General features: G+C 37.4%; 1 protein-coding gene across 7 annotated transcripts in view; it reads left to right on the forward strand.

Annotated features, from left to right (window-relative positions):
• Positions 1-21,624, forward strand: part of BRDT (bromodomain testis associated) — a 79,764-nt gene that overhangs the window by 17,893 nt on the left and 40,247 nt on the right. For all 7 annotated transcript variants that reach the window (XM_019837426.3, XM_045036183.1, XM_045036184.1 and 4 more), the window contains 8 exons: positions 4,635-4,807; positions 5,422-5,775; positions 11,005-11,133; positions 17,664-17,852; positions 18,444-18,613; positions 18,931-19,220; positions 19,307-19,420; positions 19,497-19,652. In XM_019837426.3, the coding sequence (XP_019692985.2) occupies positions 4,635-4,807; positions 5,422-5,775; positions 11,005-11,133; positions 17,664-17,852; positions 18,444-18,613; positions 18,931-19,220; positions 19,307-19,420; positions 19,497-19,652 (1,575 nt within the window). The remainder of the gene's footprint in view (positions 1-4,634; positions 4,808-5,421; positions 5,776-11,004; positions 11,134-17,663; positions 17,853-18,443; positions 18,614-18,930; positions 19,221-19,306; positions 19,421-19,496; positions 19,653-21,624) is intronic.

Here is a 21,624-nt window from a genome sequence, read left to right on the forward strand (position 1 = left end):
TGGCTGGGATATAGGAGACTTATACCACTATAAGATTGTTTTAATTGATAATAATGTGTGCTTTTTTCCTTGTTGTTGATAGATCTTTAAGATGGGTCATGACTTAAAGCTTTACCCAATCCTGTGAGATACTCACTGTTTATTAAAGTTATTATTTGATTCTCACCTTTGGAAAAGGTTGTTCTTAAGTCTGACAGTAAATGGCCTAGGGTTCTGCAAGAGTATATCAGTATGCCATTTAAATTGTTAAAGCAAAGTGATAATTATTGCTGACTTAAATTATCAAGCATGGTAAAAATTATTTATCTTTAGAATGCTTCCCTTAAAAAATATTTAATACTTTCTTGGTGGTTAAGTTGTAGCTACTTGTTTCAGATGCTCAGATTATTGCTAAAAGCATAAGATTCCGTCAGACAAAAGTTCTTTGACTTCGTTTTTCTGTCATTAATGTATTTGGGTGTTTGTCACTTAAAATGCACATATTGTGATGGTTACAAAGATGCATAACCAGCCTAACTCTCAGCTTCAATTTACGTTTTAGTTATAAATAAAACTTAAAAAAAAAATAAGACATGCATTATAATAGATGTCAGATGAAATTACACATAGTATGTGCTATAGTCCAAAAGAGTAAGAAATTCACACTGGCAAAGCTGGAGAAGGCTTTAGGGGTGATAGAAGCTGAGTTTGGTCTTGAAGGATTGGTAGAATTTCCAAATAACTTTTTTTAGGAGTTTTCTACTGCCAGAGTCATGTCATTTTTATGCACAGTGGTAGGGAAATTGTCATATGACAGCCAAATAATGTAGTTATGTGTTGATACATTATGGCAAAGAAGAAATTTAAATTTAGTACATTAAACTGAATTGATAGATGAAATACTTGAGTAACTTTTAGGTGCCACCACACTGGTCAGCATTCTTGAGATATATCAAACAAAACAAAAACTTTTGCCATCTTGGAGTTTACATCGTAGTAGGAAAAGAGAGGCAAACAAACATGATGGGTTCAGAGTGGGCCTCATTAAGAAGTTAAGATTTGAACAAAGAAGAACATTCCAGGCAGGGGGATCAGCTAGAGCAAAGGTCTATAAAAGGATCCTTTCCCTCTCTGTCACTTTGGGCCATTGCCTTCATGAGCTGGATCAGTCTTCATGTGACAATATTTAAGTAATATTTTTCTATTCTCATTTTACTTGATCTTAATCAGTATTTGCTTTAGAAGGCTACTGTCTCTTTCTTGAAATGCCTTTATTCTTTGTGCACACTCTAGTTGTGTGAGCTTACTTCCCATTCTGTAGTCCTCTTGGCGTTATCATTCTTTTCTAAATACTGAAAACAAACTTTTTTTTTTTGAGAGGGAGAGAGCAGGGGAGGGGCAGAGAGAGAAGGAGAAAGAGAATCCCAAGCAGGCTTTGCACTCTTAGTGCATGGGGCTCGACATGGAGCTCAAACTCACGAACCATGAGATCATGTCCTGAGCTGAAATCAAGAGTCAGACGCTTAAGTGACTGAACCACCCTGGTGCCCCTATTCTTTTCTATTCGATTTCTAAAGTATTGGGGTTTTCTTTTCAGGGCTTGATATTAGGTATCCTTTTTCTAAATTCCATCTGTATGCTATTAATCCTCAAATCTATATCTCTAACACAGTCCTCCCGGAGAAACCAATTATTATCTTCAAGTCACTGGACATTTCCACTTGGGTGTCTTATACACATCTCTCATTTACCTTGCTTATAGTTAAACACTGAACTTCTTAGGTTATTCTGTATAACAGAAAATGGTACTAATAAACAGTTATTCAAGCCAGAATAGTAGAAGTTGTTCTTTTTTTTTTTTTTTAACATTTATTTATTTTTGAGACAGAGAGAGACAGAGCATGAACGGGGGAGGGTCAGAGAGAGATGGAGACACAGAATCTGAAACGGGCTCCAGGCTCTGAGCGGTCAGCACAGAGCCCGACGCAGGGCTCGAACTCACGGACTGTGAGATCGTGACCTGAGCCGAAGTTGGCTGCTTAACCGACTGAGCCACCCAGGTGCCCCTAGAAGTTGTTCTTGATTCCTTCCTTCTTTGATTCTTTCTCTCCTTCTGTTCATTAGTAATCATTTGAATTCAATCCTAAGATTGTTTTTGCAATAATACTAACTTGGGCTACAATCTTCTTAGCCCCTGTGATCTCGATTGTTCTGTGATCTCTACACAATAGCAAAAGTAGTCTTTTATTTTTATTTATTTTTAAGTTTATTTATTTTGAGAGAGAGAGCATAAACAGGGGAGGAGTAGAGAGGAGGGGAGAGAGAATCATAAACAGGCTCCACCATCAACACAGAGTCTGATGTGGGGCTTGAACCCATGAGCCACGAGATCATGACCAAGGCTGAAACCAAGAGTCGGACGCTTGACTGATTGAGCCACCCAGGTGCCCTGCAAAGGCAGTCTTTTAAAAATAAACTATACATCAAAAAATAAAAATACATCATTAACCTGCTTAAAACCTCCTCTGTAGCTTCTCATATTAAAATGAAGTCTGAATTCCTACCGTGGCCTTTTGGGATTAAACCTTTGCCCATTTCTCTATTCTCATCCTGAACTACTTTCATCTCACTCATTGAAGTTTTCCCTACTGATTGTCTTGGAATACAGTTTTACTGCCACCCCATTCTCTGGCTGGTTACTTCTTTCCAGTAACATCTGAATTGATACCTCTTCAAAGAGACTTCTTTGGCTATCTTCTTTATAGTAGGTCTCTATCTTTTGTCAGTACTCCCATTTATTTCCTTTCTAGTGCTTAGCATCAATTGTAATCAATTTGGTTACTTTTTTTTTCTATTTCTTATACTAGACAATATGGTCAACAAGGACAGAAACTGTCTATCTTGTTCATTATTGTGCCTGAGCACCTAGAATGGTGGCCTGATACATAATAAGCATACAATAAATATCCATTGAGTCCTCTTATGTCCCAAGTACTGTATTAGGCACAAGGGATATTGTAGAGATCAAAACAAAGTTCCTTTCCCCTCACAGAGCTTTTTGTTTTTGTTTTTGTTGAGGAAATTGGTAACATTAAGTAAATGTAAGTATTTCTCATTATACTTATCAGTTTAGCTCCTGAGTTCAAATAGCCACAGTTGGAATATCAAAAGATAGGAGGTTATCTCAGTCTCTTTGGTTCCTAAGTTTTAGTTAGTGAGTAATGAGAAATAAGAGATTGAGGAATACCAGCCCTGTCTTAAAATATATTCAAAAATATTTGGTTCCTGAGTTTGTTAAGAATTTGGAGGGTCAGGGATATCTATATATTCTATGTCAAATGTGATAAGGGCAAAGAAAAAAATAAGAATAAGAGAACAAGAAAGTGGTGGGAGTGGAAGGAGAAAGTTGTTCTATATAGGGTGGCTTGAGAAGGTAACATTTCAGCAAAGGCATGAAGGGAATGTTGGAGTGAGCTGATGAGGCTATCTCCTTACAGGCAGAGCAAATTGTCTGCTTATGCTTACCAAATTTGAGGACAGTAGGCCAGTAGGCCAAGTGAAATTAGTGAAGGGGTGGAGTGATAGGAAGTGCGGTTGGAAGGAGGGCAGAGGTGGGGATGTGGGGGAGGAGCATAGGTAGAGAGATGACACAGGTCCTTACAAGGCATTGTAGGGACTTTGGCTTTTACTTGAAAAGAAAAGATTAGAAGTCATTGGGCATTGAGCAGAAGTGTCATGATCTTATTTGAATTTAAAATATCACTTCGAGGGCTATTTAGAGAACAGACTACAGGACGTAAAAGCAGAAGAAGGAAGGGCTCAGGATACTCCTGTAGAAATCCAGTTAAGAATTGATGCCTGGGACCAGGGTGATTACCACTTGTAATTGTAATCAGATTCTGGATAAGAAGATAGAGCCAAAAGAGTTTGCTTATGGATGGGGATATTGGGTTTGAACGACCGTGGAATCAAAGATGACTCCAAGGTTTATGGCCCGAGTGATTAGGAGAATGGAGTTACCGTAGCAGCCCTCTTGGTGTAGTGGGCAGCACATTAGTCTCATAGTCTGAAGAATGGAGTTACCTGGATACAAGGATGGACTTTTGAAATAATAGATTTCAGAGCGATGTGATCCAAATGTCTTAAGTGTTGGTGTTCTCTGGGAACATACAAGGCAGAAGACCATACACAGTGGTTCCTTCGGCAGAGTCATCTGAAGGATATATTGATAAGAAGATTATGTTCATATCTATTGTTTTGTGTTAACCAATGATGGGCTCTGTCATAGTTTTAAGGTTCTTGGATATTTATGCAGAGCATTCTGGACACCTCACATAGTATTACGTAGTTTGTCTCCAGGATGTCTAAAATTTACTGAAGCTACTCACAGAGCTCTATTAGTGTAAATTTAAGCCAGGCACCTTTCTGAATAAAATTGATAAGTCTTCCATTAATATCAGGTTTGAAGTCTCTAATATTATATCTAAATTGGTCTAACAAATGTTAGCAAGTACCTGTGGGAGGGTTTCAAAGGAGAATGGGAGTTTCCTGTGTTTATATTGCTAAAAAGCTGAACTAAGTGAATTAAAATAGAATACTAATAGAAAAATAGTTTTATATTTTACTCATATTTACTCTGGTTCACACTTTACTAGGGATTCAACATAATGTAGCAGTTCCTTCTGGTAAAGAAAAACAATCCCCAAAAGCACTGGACAAAGTATTTAAGCAGCAAGTGATTCCCTCTGTATTTCCTAAGACATCTATTTCTCCTTCAAACGTGTCACAAGGTACTCTATTCAACACTACCTCACAAACAGTGGCCCAAGTAAGTTTACTATGACTTTAAAATGTTTCAGTGTAAGGGATTGTTGTAATGACTAAACCTTTTTTTAAGTTGATCTGAAAATTGGTCTTCAGTATACCACAGTCAATCTTTGTGTACATTTTTTAACAGATCTAGAATGTGAACCAAATTTTAGAGATTTTTAGGTAGAATTTGAACTGGCTTATATATTTTTATATTAGTATCAGTTGCCCAACTACCTATTTTGTGTGTGTTATGTAACTTCTTTTGAATCATAACTTGATGGGTTGATAATTTAAAATTGTATACCGTAGCTGATTTCAGGTATTCAGAACTTGTTTTTGCATAACAGTGACTTTTACTGCTTCTCATCTCTCATTGATCTCAAAGGTTTGCATAAAGCCATTCTTTGGGATGTAGGAAGAAAATATTTGAGCTATTAATTTACCTGTAGAAAAGAAATTAACTTTTACTAATATTTAATATATAGACGACATGGTACTGATAAGTTTTTCCTTTTTTTTGTTTTTTTTTGTTTTTTTTTTTTAACTGTAGGAGTAACCATCAAAAAAAGTTTGAAAACTGTTGCTGTGAATGTCACTTTAATTACAGTTGTTGTTATTGAATTGTTTCAGGTTACAAGGGGTGTGAAGAGGAAAGCAGATACCACTACTCCTACAACTTCAGTAGTTAAAGCAAGTGGTGAATCTTCCCCAACACTTGCAGAAAAAAAATCAGTGAAAATGCCACCTATGAAAGAAAATGTGCTGAAGACTGTTTTGCCGGATTCTCAGCAACTATGTAAAGTCATAAAGAGTGTTGAAGTGACCGAACAATTAAGGCACTGTAGTGAGATTCTTAAAGAAATGCTTGCAAAGAAACACTTGTCCTATGCATGGCCCTTTTATAATCCTGTTGATGTTAATGCTTTGGGGCTCCATAATTACTATGATATTGTGAAAAATCCAATGGATCTTGGAACTATTAAGGTAAATGTTTTCTTAATAGGAAGAACTTCTTTTCTTAATTATAAAAGTATTCTTGTCGTTGTAAATTTTTTTTTTTCAAGTTAGTTAACATAGAGTGTAGTCTTGGCTTCAGGAGTAGAACCCAGTGCTTCATCTCTTACATATGATATCCAGCGCTCATCCTGAAAAAGTGCCCTCCTTAATGTCCATCACCCATTTAACCCACCACCCCATTCCAGCAGCCCTTAGTTTGTTCTGTATTTGTAAGTCTCTTATAATTTGAATCCCTCAGTGTTTTTATCTTATTTTTCCTTCCCTTCCCTTATGTCTGTTGTTTCTCATATTCCACATATGAGTGAAATCATGATATCTTTCTCTGACTTAATTTCGCTTAGCATAATACCCTCCAGTGCTATCCACATTGTTGCAAATGGCAAGATTTCTTCTTTTTCGTCACCGAGTAGTATTCCAGTGTGTGTGTGTGTGTGTGTGTGTGGAGAGAGAGAGAGACCATATCTTCTTAATCCATCAATTGATGGAATTTTGGGCTTTCTCCATAATTTGGGTATTGTTGATAGTGCTGCTATAAACATTGTGGGTGCATCTGCCCCTTTCAATCAGCATTTTTGTATCTTTTAGATGAATTCCTAGTAGTGCTATTGCTGGGTCATAGGGTAGTTCTATATTTAATTTTTTGAGGAACCTCCACAGTTTTCCAGAGTGGCTGCCCCAGTTTGTATTCCCACCAACAGTGCAAAAGGGTTCCCCTTTCTCCACATCCTCACCAATATCTGTTGTGTCCTGAGTTGTTAATTTTAACCATTCTGACTGGTGTGTGGTGCTATCGATGAGGTTGAGCATCTTTTCATGTGTCTATTAGCCATCTGGTTATCTTCTTTGAAAAAGTGTCTATTCATATCTTCTGCCCATTTCTTCACTGGATTATTTGTTTTTTGGCTGTTGAGTTTGGCAAGTTCTTTGTACAATTTGGATACTAACCCTTTATCTGATATGTCATTTGCAAATATCTTCTCCCATTCCATCAGTAGCCTTTTAGTTTTGTTGACTTTCCTTTGCTGTGCACAAGCCTTTTATCTTTATGAGGTCCCAATAGTTCATTTTTGCTTTTATTTTCCTTGCCTCTGGAGACATATCAAGCAAGAAGTTGCTGTGGGCTAGGTCAGAGAGGTTGCTGCCTGTTTTCTCCTATACGATTTTGATGGTTTCCTGTCTCACATTTAGATCTTTCATCCATTTTGAATTTACTTTTGTGTATGGTGTAAGAAAGTGGTCCAGTTTCATTCTTCTTCATGTTGTTGTCTAATTATCCCAGCACCATTTGCTAAAGAGACTGTCTTCTTTCCACTGGATACTCTTTCCTGCTTTGTGGAAGATTAGTTGGCCATATATTTGTGGGTCCATTTCTGGGTTCTCTATTCCATTGTTCTGTGTGTCTGTTTTTGTGCCGATACCATACTGTCTTGATGATTCTAGCTTTGTAATACAGGTTAAAGTGTGGGATTGTGATGCCTCCCGATTTGGTTTTCTTTTTCAACATTACTTTGGCTATTTGGGATCTTTTGTGGTTCCATACAAATTTTAGGATTGTTTGCTCTAGCTCTGTGAAGAATGTTGGTATTATTTTGATAGGGATTGCACTGAGTGTGTAGATTGCTTTGGGTAGTATAGACCGTTTAACAATATTTGTTCTTTCTACATCACTGTCTTCCCACATTTTTCTTTATAAACAAAATGTTTAGGTGTATTTGAACACATAATGAAGTTATTATAATTTAAGCCCTGTAAGTTTGCTTGAGAAGTATCAGAAATATTCCTAAAATATTTTATAACCCCGGCACTTGATAGAACAATTCTCCTAAAAGCTGCTTCTTGATCTTTTCATTTTCTGTTCTCATATGGGCACACGGGTTGAGAAGTCTTACACCATTTACTTCTATTCTGAGGGGTAAGTTTTAAAACCTACTAATGGCACTTTGAGAATAATTGAGACTTTGTTTTCACATGTGAACCAAATACTAGTCTCTTTGAAAGTCAGAGGAATTGTTTTGGATGTGCCTTGTAAGTACCGTCTTTAAATTTTTTTTTTTTTTTTATGTTTATTCTTGAGACAGAGACAGAGCGTGAACAGGGGAGGGGCAGAGAGAGAGGGAAACACAGAATCTGAAACGGGCTCCAGGCTCTGAGCTGTCAGCATAGAGCCCGACATGGGGCTCAAACCCACGAACTGTGAGATCATGACCTAAGCCGAAGTCGGACGCCCGACTGAGCCACCCAGGCACCCCAGTACCGTTTTTTTTTTTTTTAATTTTTTTTTTTTCAACGTTTTATTTATTTTTGGGACAGAGAGAGACAGAGCATGAACGGGGGAGGGGCAGAGAGAGAGGGAGACACAGAATCGGAAACAGGCTCCAGGCTCTGAGCCATCAGCCCAGAGCCTGACGCGGGGCTCGAACCCGCGGACCGCGAGATCGTGACCTGGCTGAAGTCGGACACTTAACCGATTGCGCCACCCAGGCGCCCCCCCAGTACCGTTTTTAAATATACACAAAAGCTAGGTTTGTATGGAGTTGACATATCTGAACTCCTCCTCTGACTTCTTGGTTTTATTTTAGCTAATGTTATCCAATCCCCAGTAACTTTGGTCTTATTGGAGGGAAGGAGCAACTTTATACATGTGAGAAAAGTAAGTGTGTGTGTGTGTTTTGTTTTTTAAATGCAACATACGAGTGAAATGATATGGTATTTGTCTCTCTGTCTTATTTTGCTTAGCATAATACCTTGTAGGTCCATCCATGTTGTTAGAGATGGCAAGATCTCATCCTTTTTTATGGCTGTGTGTGATATATGTGTGTGTATGTGAGTGTGTGACTGTCTGTGTGACATATTCTTTATCCATTCATCTGTTGATAAACACTGAGGTTGCATCCATACCTTGACTATGTAAATAATAGTGCAATAAACAGAGATGCATATATATTTTTTGATTTAGTGTTTTTGTTTCCTTATATGAATTATTTATATATCTCGGATATTAACCCCTTATCAGATGAATCATTTGCAAGTATCTTCTCCCATTCAGTTGGTTGCATTTTTGTTTTGTTGATGATATCCTTCATTGTGTAAAAGGTTTTTCATCTGATGTACTTTATTTTTGCTTTTGTTTCCCTTGCCTGAGGACACATCCAAAAAATGTTGCTAAGGCCCATGTCCAAGAGATTACTGCCTGTGTTTTCTTCTAGGAGTTTTATGGTTTTATTTAGGTCTTTAATCCGTTTTTGAATTTTTGTGTATGGTGTACGAAAGTGGTTCAGTTTTCGTTCTTCTGCATGTAGTGGTCCAGTTACCTCAGTACCATTTGAAGAGAGTCTATTCCCTACTGTATATTCTTGACTCCTTTGTCATAGATTGACTATGTAAGTGTGGGTTTATTTCTGGGCTCTCTCTATCCTGCTCCACTGATTTATGGGTCTATTTTTGTGTCAATACCACACTATTTTGATTATTATAGCTTGGTAGTATATTTTGAAATCTGGGATTGTGATTCCTCTAGCTTTGTTCTTTTTTTTTTTTTTTTTTACATTTATTTTTGAGAGAGAAACAGTGACAGTGTGAGTGGGGAGGGGCAGAGAGAAAGGGAGAGAGAGAATCCCAAGCAGGCTTTGCACTGTCAGCACAGAGCCCAATGCAGGGTTCGAACCCACAAAAATCGTGAGATCATGACTTGAGCTGAAACCAAGAGTCTGACACTTAACCAACTGAGCCACCCAGTCTTCCTGGTCCTCTTTCTTAAGATTGCCTTGGCTATTCAAGGTCTTTGTGGTTTAGGATTGTTTGTTCTAGTTCTATGAAAATTATGATTAGCATTTTCATCAGGATTGTATTGAATCTGTGGATTTCTTTGGGTGATATGGATATTTTAACAATATTAATTCTTCGAATTTCTGAGCCTGGTTTATCTTTTCATTTGTGAAAAGACATTTCTTTCATCAGTGTCTTATAATTTCAAAGTAAAGGTCTTTCACTCTATTGGTGAAATTTATTTTTAGGGAATTTGTTTTTGTTTTTGCTTTTTGATGCACTTATAAATAGGATTGTTTTTCTTAATTTTTCTTTCTGCTACTTCAGTATTAGCATATAGAGGCAGTATGTTTCTGTATATTAATTTTGTATCCTGCAACTTTACTGAATTCATTTATTCTTACAGTTCTTTGGTGGAGTTTTTAGGGTTTTCTGTATATAGTATCATGTCATATACAAATAGTGAGTTTTACTTTTTCTGTACCACTTTGAGTGCTTTTTACTTTTTCTTGTCTAGTTACTGTGGTTAGGATTTTCAGTACTATATTGAGTAAAAGTGGTGAGAATGGACATTCTTGTCTTCGTGGTCTTAAATGGAAAGCTTTAAGTTTTTCACATTGAGTATGGTGTTAACTGGGTTTTTCATATATGGTCTTTATTATGTTGAGGTATGTTCTCTTTAAGCCCACTTTGTTGAGAGTTTTATCATGAAAAGATGTTGAAGTTTGTCAATTTATTTCTGCATTTTTTGAGATGGCCATATGGTTTTTATCCTTCATTTTGTTCACATGTTGTATAAAATTATTGAATCATCCTTGCATTCCTGGAGTAAATCCCATTTGCTCACGGTGAATGAATTTTGCTAATCTTCGTTAAGGATTTTTACATCTATATTCATCAGGGATATTGACCTGTAATTTTTGTTTGTTTGTTTTTGTTTTTGTCTTTCATTTATTTCAGCTTTGATCTTTATTATTTCCTTCCTTTTACCAATTCTGTTCAATTTTTTACGTCTTTTCATTTTTAGGAGAATTTTAGTAAAAACCTTTCATTTAGATGTTCAGGGTTCATTTAAGGAATTTATCTTTTCACCACTTTCCTAGGACCAAACTTGTCTATCCAAGATTACCTGGAAATGCACTGTTTTCCTGCTTTTGTGATTTTGTTTCTGTTTTTTGTTTTTGTTTTTGTTTTTACTTGGAATGTCCTCCTTCCTTATCTCTGCTTGTCAAAATTCATTGGATATTTTCAAAGTCAAAAAATACCAAAACAAATATAGCAGAATTTTTACATATGTCAAATTTGGAGGGTGGGTATCTGTTTCTGGTATTGTCTATGTTCTTCTGTTATTTGAACTATTTCGTAATGTAGGTGCTCAAATAATTTTTGAACTATGTTGTTTGTGAATCCTGTAATTTTTCCTTAATTTAGGGAAAAATGGACAACCAAGAATATAAAGATGCATATGAATTTGCGGCAGATGTTAGACTAATGTTCATGAATTGCTACAAGTACAATCCTCCAGACCATGAAGTAGTGACAATGGCAAGAACACTCCAGGTAAGTTGATAGGTGTGCTCTGAAAGTGAATTTCTTCTTTTTTTTTTAATTTTTTTTTAACATGAAATTTATTGTCAAATTGGTTTCCATACAACACACAGTGCTCATCCCAACAGGTACCCTCCTCAGTACCCATCACCCACTGTCCCCTCCCTCCTACCCCCATCAACTCTCAGTTTGTTCTCAGTTTTTAAGTCTCTTATGGTTTGGCTCCCTCCCTCTCTAACCTTTATTTATTCCTTCCCCTCCCCCATGGTCTTCTGTTAAGTTTCTCAGGATCCACATAAGAGTGAAAACATACGGTATCTGTCTTTCTCTGTATGACTTATTTCACTTAGCATAACACTCTCCAGTTCCATCCACGTTGCTAGAAAAGGCCATATTTCATTCTTTCTCATTGCCATGTAGTATTCCATTGTGCATATAAACCACAATTTCTTTATCCATTAATCAGTTGATGGACATTTAGGCTCTTTCCATAATTTGGCTATTGTTGAAAGTGATGCTCTAAATATTGGGGTACAAGTGCCCCTATGCATCAGCATTCCTGTATCCCTTGGGTAAATTCCTAGCAGTGCTATTGCTGGGTTATAGCATAGATCCATTTTTAATTTTTTGAGGAACCTCCACACTTTTTGCCAGAGTGGCTGTACCAGTTTGCATTCCCACCAACAGTGCAAGAGGGTTCCCGTTTCTCCACATCCTCACCAGTATCTATAGTCTCCTGATTTGTTCATTTTGGCCACTCTGACTGGCGTGAGGTGGTATCTCAGTGTGGTTTTGATTTGTATTTCCCTGATGAGGAGCGACATTGAGCATCTTTTGTTTGTCCAGAGCATCCAGGAGCGATTGGATTATTTGTTTTTCAGGTGTTGAGTTTGGGGAATTCTTTATAGATTTTGTATACTAGCCCTTTGTCCAATATGATATTTGCAAATATCTTTTCCCATTCCGTTGGTTGCCTTTTAGTTTGTTGATTATTTCCTTTGCAGTGCAGAAGCTTTTTATCTTCATGAGGTCCCAATAGTTCATTTTTGTTTTTCATTCCCTTGCCTTTGGGGATGTGTCAAGTAAATAATTGCTGCAGCTGAGGTCAGAGAGGTTTTTTCCTGCTTTCTCCTCTAGGGTTTTGATGGTTTCCTGTCTCACATTCAGGTCCTTTATCCATTTTGAATTTATTTTTGTGAATGGTGTAAGAAAGTGGTCTAGTTTCATTCTTCTGCATGTTGCTGTCCAGTTCTCCCTGCACCATTTGTTAGAGACTGTCTTTTTTCCATTGGGTATTCTTTCCTGCTTTGTCAAAGATTAGTTGGCCATACTTTTGTGGGTCTAATTCTGGAGTCTCTATTGTATTCCATTGGTCTGTGTGTCTGTTTTTGTGCCAATACCATGCTGTCTTGATGATTACAGCTTTGTAGTAGAGGCTAAAGTCTGGGATTGTGGTGCCTCCCGCTTTGGTCTTCTTCAATATTACTTTGTTTATTCGTGGTCTTTTGTGGTTCCATACAAATTTTAGGATTGCTTGTTGTAGCTTCAAGAAGAATGCTGGTGCAATTTTGATTGGGATTGCATTGAATGTGTAGATAGTTTTGTGTAGTATTGACATTTTAACAATATTTATTCTTCCAATCAATGAGCACAGAATGTTTTTCCATTTCTATATATCGTCTTCAATTTCCTTCATAAGCTTTCTAAAATTTTCAGCATACAGATCTTTTACATCTTTGGTTAGGTTTATTCCTAGGTATTTTATGATTCTTGGTGCAATTGTGAATGGGATCAGTTTCTTTGTCTTTCTTTTGCTTCATTATTAGTGTATAAGAATGCAACTGATTTCTGTACATTGATTTTGTATCCTGTGACTTTGCTGAGTTCAGGTATGTTCTAGCAGACTTTTGGTGGAGTCTGTTGGGTTTTCCACATATAATATCACATCACCTGCAAAATGTGAAAGCTTTACTTCATTTTTGCCAATTTGGTGCCTTTGATTTCCTTTTGTTGTCTGATTGCTGATGCTAGAACTTCCAACACTATGTTAAACAACAGCGGTGAGAGTGGATATCCCTGTCGTGTTCCTGATCTCAGGGGGGAAGCTCTCAGTTTTTCCCCATTGAGGATGATATTAGCTGGGGGCTTTTCATAAATGGCTTTTATGATGTTTAAGTATTTTCCTTCTATCCCAAATTTCTTGAGGGTTTTTATTAAGAAAGGATGCTGAATTTTGTCAAATGCTTTTTCTGCATCGATTGACAGGATCATATGGTTTTCTTTTCTTTTATTAATGTGATGTATCACATTGATTGATTTGCAAATGTTGAACCAGCCCTGCAGCCCAGGAATGAATCCCACTTGATCATGGTGAATAATTCTTTTTATATGCTGTTGAGTTCGATTTGCTAGTGTCTTTTGCATCCATATTCATCAGGGATATTGGCCTGTAGTTCTCTTTTTTTGCTGGGTCTCTGTCTGGTTTGGGTATCAAAGTAATGCTGGCTTCATAGAATGAGTCTGGAAGTTTTCCTTCCCTTTCTATTTTTTGGAACAGCTTGAGAAGGATAAGTATTACCTCTGCTTTAAATGTCTGGTAGAATTCCCCAGGGAAGCCATCTGGTCTTGGACTCTTATTTGTTGGGAGGTTTTTGATAACTGATTCAGTTTCTTCGCTGGTTATGGGTCTGTTCAAATTTTCTATTTCTTCCTGTTTGAGATTTGGAAGTGTGTGGGTGCTTAGGAATTTTTCCATTTCTTCCAGGTTGTCCAGTTTGTTGGCATATAATTTTTCATAGTATTCCTTGATAATTGCTTGTATTTCTGAGGGATTGGTTGTAATAATTCCATTTTCATTCATGATTTTATCTATTTGGGTCCTCTCCCTTTTCTTTTTGAGAAGTCTGGCTAGAGGTTTATCAATTTTGTTTATTTTTTCAAAAACCAATTCTTGATTTCATTGATCTGCTGTACTGTTTTTTTTTAGATTCTATATTGTTTATTTCTGCTCTGATCTTTATATTTCTCTTCTTCTGCTGGGTTTGGGGTGTCTTTGCTGTTCTGCTTCTAGTTCCTTTAGGTGTGCTGTTAGATTTTGTATTTGGGATTTTTCTTGTTTCTTGAGATAGGCCTGGATTGCAATGTATTTTCCTCTCAGGACTGCCTTTACTGCATCCCAAAGCATTTGGATTGTTGTATTTTCATTTTCATTTGTTTCCATATATTTTTTAATTTCTTCTCTAATTGCCTGGTTGACCCAGGCATACTATGGAGGGTTGACCCTCCATACTTTTGGAGGTTTTCCAGACTTTTCCTGTGGTTGATTTCAAGTTTCATAGCATTGTGGTCTGAAAGTGTGCATGGTATGATCTCAATTCTTTTGTACTTATGAAGGGCTGTTTTGTGACCCAGTATGTGATCTATCTTGGAGAATGTTCCATGTGCACTCGAGAAGAAAGTATATTCTGTTGCTTTGGGATGCAGAGTTCTAATATATCTGTCAAGTCCATCTGATCCAATGTATCATTCAGGGTCCTTGTTTCTTTATTGATCCTGTGTCTAGATGATCTATCCATTGTTGTAAGTGGAGTATTAAAGTCCCCTGGAGTTACCACATTCTCATCAATAAGGTAGCTTATGTTTGTGATTGTTTTATATATTTGGGGGCTCCCGTAATCGGCTCATAGACATTTATATTTGTTAGCTCTTTCTGATAGATAGACCCTGTGATTACTATATAATGCCCTTCTTCATCTCTTGTTACAGCCTTTAATTTAAAGTCTAGTTTGCCTGATATACGTATGGCTACTCCAGCTTTCTTTTGACTTCCAGTAGCATGATAGATAGTTCTCCATCCCCTCACTTTCAATCTGAAGGTGTCCTCAGGTCTAAAATGAGTCTCTTGTAGACAGAAAATAGATGGGTCTTGTTTTTTTATCCATTCTGATACCCTATGTCTTGGTTGGAGCATTTAGTCCATTTACGTTCAGTGTTATTTTGAAAGATACGGGTTTAGAGTCATTGTGATGTCTGTCGGTTTCATGCTTATAGTGATGTCTCTGGTACTTTGTGGTCCTTGCAACATTTCACTCACGGAATCCCCCTTAGGATCTCCAGTAGGGCTGGTTTAGTGGTGATGAATTCCTTCAGTTTTTGTTTGTTTGGGAAGGTCTTTATCTCTCCTTCTATTCTGAATGACAGACTTGCTGGATAGATTCTTGGCTGCATATTTTTTCTGTTTATCATATTGAAGATTTCCTGCCATTCCTTTCTGGCCTGCCAAATTTCAGTAGATAGGTCTGCCACTAGGCTTATGGGTCTCCCTTTATAAGTTAGAGCCTGTTTATCCCTAGCTGCTTTCAGAATTCCCTCTTTATCCTTGTATTATGCCAGTTTCACTATGATATGTCTTGCAGAAGATCTATTCAAGTTACGTCTAAAGGGAGTTCTCTGTGCCTCTTGGATTTCGATGCCTGTTTCCTTCCCCGGATCAGGGAAGTTATCAGCTATGATTTGTTCAAGTACACCTTCAGCCCCTTTCTCTCTCTCTTCTGGAATTCCTGTGATATGGATATTGTTCTGTTTGATTGCATCACTTAGTTCTGTAATTCCCCCCTCATACTCCTGGATTTTTTTAATCTTTTTCTCAGCTTCCTCTTTTTCCATAATTTTATCGTCTAATTCACATATTCTGTCTTCTGCTTCTTCAATCCATGACATGGCCACCTCCATTTTATTTTGTACCTCATTTATAGCATTTTTTAGCTCCTCATGACTATTTTTTAGTCCCTTGATCTCTGTAGCAATAGATTCTCTGCTATTCTCTATGCTTTTTTCAAGCCTAGTGATTAGTGTTATGACTATTAGTCTAAATTCTTGTTCCATTACATTGCCTAAATCATTTTTGATCAGTTTGTTAGCTGTCACTACTTCCTGTAGTTTCTTTTGAGGCGAGTTCTTCTGTTTCATCATTTTGGGTAGTTCCTGGGGTGGCGCCAAACTGCAGGGCACTTCCCCTGTGCTGTCTGGAGTAACTTGTGTTGGTGGGCAGGGCCATAGTCAGACCCGATGTCTGTCCCCAGCCCACCGCTGGGGCCACAGTCAGACTGGTGTGTATCTTATCTTCCCCTCTCCCAGGGGCAGGACTCACTGTGGAGTGGTCTGGCCCTTGTCTGGGCTGCTTGCAACACTGCCAGGCACAGTTGTGGTGCTGCTTTGATGGGATCTGGTGTATTAGCCAGGGTGGATCCGCAAGGTGCACAGGGGCAGGAGTGGCAGGCTCGGCAGGCTCGGCTTACTTTGCTGTAGGTGGTCCCCTGCAGGAGAGGCCCTGCAGCACTGGGAGGGAGGCAGACCCGTCAGAGGGATGGATCCGCAGAAGCACAGCATTGGGTGTTTGCGGTGCAAGCAAGTTCGGTGACGGGATCTGGTTCCCTTTGGGATTTTGGCTGGGGGATGGGCAAGGGAGATGGCGCTGGCGAGCACCTTTGTTCCCCGCCAAGCTGAGCTCTGTTCTCCGGAGCTCAACAACTCTCCCTCCCGTTGTCCTCTAGCCCTCCCACTCTCGGAGCAAAGCTGTTGACTTATAACATTCCAGATGTTAAGTCCTGCTGGCTGTCAGAACACACTCCATCCGGCCTCTCCGCTTTGCAAGCCAGACTCAGGGGCTCTGCCTTGCCAGGTGGGCTGGCTGCCCCTTCACCGCCCCGGCTCCCTCCCGCCAGTCCATGTAGTGCGCACTGCCTCTCCACCCTTCCAACCCTCTTCCGTGGGCCTCTCGTCTATGCTTGGCTCTGGAGAGTCCGTTCTGCTAGTCTTCTGGCAGTTTTCTGGGTTATTTAGGCAGATGTGGGTGGAATATAAGTGATCAGCAGGACGAGGTGAGCCCAGCATCCTCCTACGCTGCCATCTTCCATGTTCCTGAAAGTGAGTTTCTTCTGAACAGTTTGGAAATTTTTGAACCATAACTTAAAAGACAAAGAACACCCTACTTCCCAAAATAAAGCACAATTTATTAAAGTGTAGAGATTGTTTGTTTTTGAGGTATAGCATACATTAGCACATCTTTTTATGAGGCTGCTGTGCACATAGAAGATATTGGAGAAATATTAGCGAAGAGGGGATAGTAGATAACTGAGATAGGATTGACTGGAGCCCATGTCTCCCTGAAGGGAAAGCTCAAGGACTGTTGAGGCTGACCCAGTGGGAGGTAGTGGAATGATGGATCAAAACATGGGGCAGGAGATCCTTGAAAGAACATTCTCTACACAATTTGAGAGGTCTGTCTTAGAAGAGACCTAGAAGAGAAGAGAAAAGTTGCTAAGGTTAGCAAGCAAGGAAGCACGAGTCTTATATTTCTTCTTTGGTAAATTAACATTGTGTAAGTTTAAGGTATACAACATAATGACTTGATGTATATATTATATAACGATTACCACAAGGAAAAATAGAATTATCAAAATGTGACACTTTTGTTGAAAGGTGTTATTGCTGCATTAAATTGGAAATACAGAAAATGTTTATAGTCTAATTTTCCATTATAGGATGTCTTTGAAATGCATTTTGCAAAGATCCCAGATGAACCTGTTGAGAGTATGCCTGTATGCTACATCAAAACAGATACCACAGAAGTCCATGATAGAGAAAGCAGAAGTGAAGCTTCCTCTGAAGATAACTCTTCTGGTGATTCTGAAGATGAACGAGTTCAACGTCTTGCAAAACTTCAGGAGCAGGTAGTTGATTGTATTGGTAAAAGTTTTGGTATTTTTGTGAGCTCTTGATGCAGATCTATTATAAAATGCTTTTTGTAGATTAAAAGCTGTTACATTTAGATCACTTAGCAACTGTGGCTTTATTTACTTATTGGCACATTTATAATGTTTAATAGTCTTTCTTACCCAAAGGTCTATATATCTTAAAATTCTGTTATTTATATTCTTAACCCCAATGAATTGATTCTCATTGAAACTATTTATATGATGTAATCCAAGATATTTTATGGATGAGATTTTAACATGGCTACCCTTTGTGATAAAAGGTTAACCTTCTCTGAACTCAAGCCTGAAAAAAACAATTAAAAAGTTAAGATTACTGGAAATTTAATTTTCATGGTCTGGTTATAGATGAATACCTAAGTTTATGGGTTGAGCACATGATAGTATTTCTAATTTAGTGTATGCCCTTCAAAATAATGAATTCGTGAAATGAAATAAGAACCTGAAGGACATGAATTTCAGGATAGTCCTGACTTTTGAGTGCCTTCATTTTTTTTCTGATGTCTTTACTTAGAGCCGTGAATGTTTAAAGAATTTTTTCTTTATCAGCTGAAAGCTGTTCATCAACAGCTACAAGTTCTATCCCAAGTACCTTTCCGTAAGCTAAAGAAAAAGAATAAGTCTAAAAGGGAAAAGAAGAAAGAAAAGGTTAATAACAGAGATGAAAATCCAAGGAAAACGTTTAAGCAAATGAAATTAAAGGAAAAGTCTAAAAGCAAGTAAGTATCTTTTATTAAAAATGCCTTATTCAGGGGCGCCTGGGTGGCGCAGTCGGTTAAGCGTCCGACTTCAGCCAGGTCACGATCTCGCGGTCCGGGAGTTCGAGCCCCGCGTCGGGCTCTGGGCTGATGGCTCAGAGCCTGGAGCCTGTTTCCGATTCTGTGTCTCCCTCTCTCTCTGTCCCTCCCCCGTTCATGCTCTGTCTCTCTCTGTCCCAAAAATAAATAAACATTGAAAAAAAAAATTAAAAAAAAATGCCTTATTCAAATCATAATATTATCTCAAATAATTTTGATTAAATTCAATTTTTGTTTAGTCAGCCAAAGAAGAGGAAACAGCAGGTGTTGGCTCTGAAACCTGAAGATGATGCTAATGCTAAACCTATGAACTATGATGAGAAAAGGCAGTTAAGCTTGGATATAAACAAACTCCCTGGAGATAAACTTGGGCGGGTTGTTCATATAATACAATCAAGAGAGCCTTCACTGAGAAATTCCAACCCTGATGAGATAGAGATAGACTTTGAAACACTAAAAGCATCAACACTGCGAGAACTAGAAAAGTATGTTGCTGCGTGTCTAAGAAAAAGACCACTAAAGCCTCATGGTATGTATTTCTGTGTAGCAGTAGAAGTCAGTCTGGTATTTGTTTTTGTTTTTGGTGATACTCTTTTTTCCTCTTAAATCCCATAGGTAAGAAGATAATGAAGTCCAGAGAAGAATTTCATTCACAGAAAAAACAGGAGTTGGAAAAGCGGTTACTAGAGGTCAATAATCGGTTAAACTGTAGAAAACGTCAACCAAAATGTAGGTGGCAGTCCTTTAAATGTTCCTTTGATTATGTAATTCTGGTAGCCTTGTAATGTCCTTCCCTATTTTGTAGCTGAGAAGACGCAGTCATCCAAGGCTGTTGGAAGTGGTTCCCGATTAAGCGAAAGCAGTAGCAGCAGCAGCAGCAGCAGCAGCAGCAGCAGCTCCTCGGAGACTGAAAGCAGTAGCAGTGATTCAGGCTCCTCAGACAGCAGTGATTCTGAATCAGGTTAGCTGTCCCCTTAAGTGTACTTGTGTTTGTGCGGAAATTTTTTCCTTGTACTATTGAGACTTCGATTTTTAAGAAACGTCTGTCACTTACCCAGAACCTATGGTTTGGATGCCACACTTATTATTGAATTGCATGTTGAAAATCTTACTATTTTCTTTAAAAGATGCTGTGTAAAATGAAACTTCATATTACACATATGTGACTTAGAGGTGTGTAACATCGAAAATAAGTTTACTAAAGGTGGGATAGTTTCTTAATATATAACACCAGATCTTAATGCGAGAAAATAACAAATAATAAAATTCCAGTCTTCATATTTTTATAAAGTAAAGGATTATTTGAGAACATTTACTCTCTATGATGTATCAGACTACTCTAATGTTGCAGTTATGTCCCGTTGTGACAATATATTCTGACTGAATATATTGAATGATTTCATCATTTTGAATTAAACCAGTCATCCCAGAAAATGTTTAAAGGAGAATTTTATTCACTTCTGTGTTTTCTTCATTGTAGAATATTATCTTCCATTCATAGAAAAATGTACTTCAAATTGAGATTTCCAGTTATGCTGAAGTACCATATTATCTTGGGTATATTTGCATCAACTGTATCAAGCTTAACTCATTCATGTTTTGTTTGTGCTGTTTCACTGATGGTCATGTAGTTGACAAGTAATCACTGCCCAAGGATGCCCAAGTGGCATTCCATCATTATCCACCAGAAGGCATGTTCAGAATATGGAGCACTTTTCTATCCCAGATTTTGCTTTATTTTGAATGAGATGCTTCTTGTTTGCCATGAGATTCAGTTCTCTTTAAAAAAAAAAAAAAAAAAATCCTACACAGAATATTGTCACATCAGGGATTCTTACCTTTTGTGAGAACACCCCTCTTATTTCACTGTGGTAGTAAGGGCTTGCTGGCTTGTAGTCCCTTTTGTTTCACTTTTGGTTCTGTTCAGACCAGTTTGCATTTATGTGGTGCTGATTGCTGCATTTTGGTTTTACATTTCTAAAGTATATAGTGGTAAACATTTTTGTTGGATTTGTCATACTAGAAAATTTTTAAATTGATTTAGGGCTGTAATTATACATTATTTTCTTATATTTGACAATAAAGCATAAAACAATGCTGGAAAAACTAAAGTTGCATTTAGAATTTTAAATTGTAATAATTAGCAATTGTAACTTCATCTAATAAAGCATTTGTGGCCTAATAAGTTTCAGCACTTTGTCTTTTATTTGTAAGATAAAGCTGTTTGAGTTATCTAATTATATATTGGCTACTGATCAATAAATGCCTTAAGCATTAGTGGAAAAGTGATATATACAGAGTGCTTCAATAAAATACCTTAATTTCAGTTTCTGATAGATTCTTCCAACACACTGCTTGAAGGAAAGATGTTTATCATCTACTATGTGTTCTTAGAATGGTTCTTATATATGGTTTCCTAAATTTCCAGTGGAATAACTTGGCCTCAGAATTATAATTTTTTTAACACATTTGTGTTGAATTTTTATTTTATGACTGATGTCCTTGTTTAATGTTATCTTTCTATAACAAGTACTGTTTTTAAAAACATTGTTAAAATCAAAGTAGCACATTGTTATGTTTCAACCTACATTATGAGAGTATATAGGTTTGTGACACTAAGGTCAGTTTTTCTTACATGATAGTATGAGTTTGTGAATTTCTTTGAAATTTTTATTGTTTTATAAACATTCAAACTGTGTACTTGGAAACACACTTACATGCATGTTATAAATTGCAAACTCAGTGCTTACCTTAAATGAGCATTAAGTTCTCTCCTGTTTTTTTGGTTTTGCTTTATTTGCTTAACAAAATAAATTAGTAAATGAAGCAATAGGACCTTTGTCTTAAATATTAACTTCACTTGTACCCATTAAAATACTATAAGGCTTTTTACTTCTGGTGTGTAAGCTAAGAACATTTTTTACTTTTTTGAC

This window comes from Felis catus, chromosome C1 (assembly GCF_018350175.1).
Source record: "Felis catus isolate Fca126 chromosome C1, F.catus_Fca126_mat1.0, whole genome shotgun sequence".
NCBI classification, from domain to species: domain Eukaryota; kingdom Metazoa; phylum Chordata; class Mammalia; order Carnivora; family Felidae; genus Felis; species Felis catus.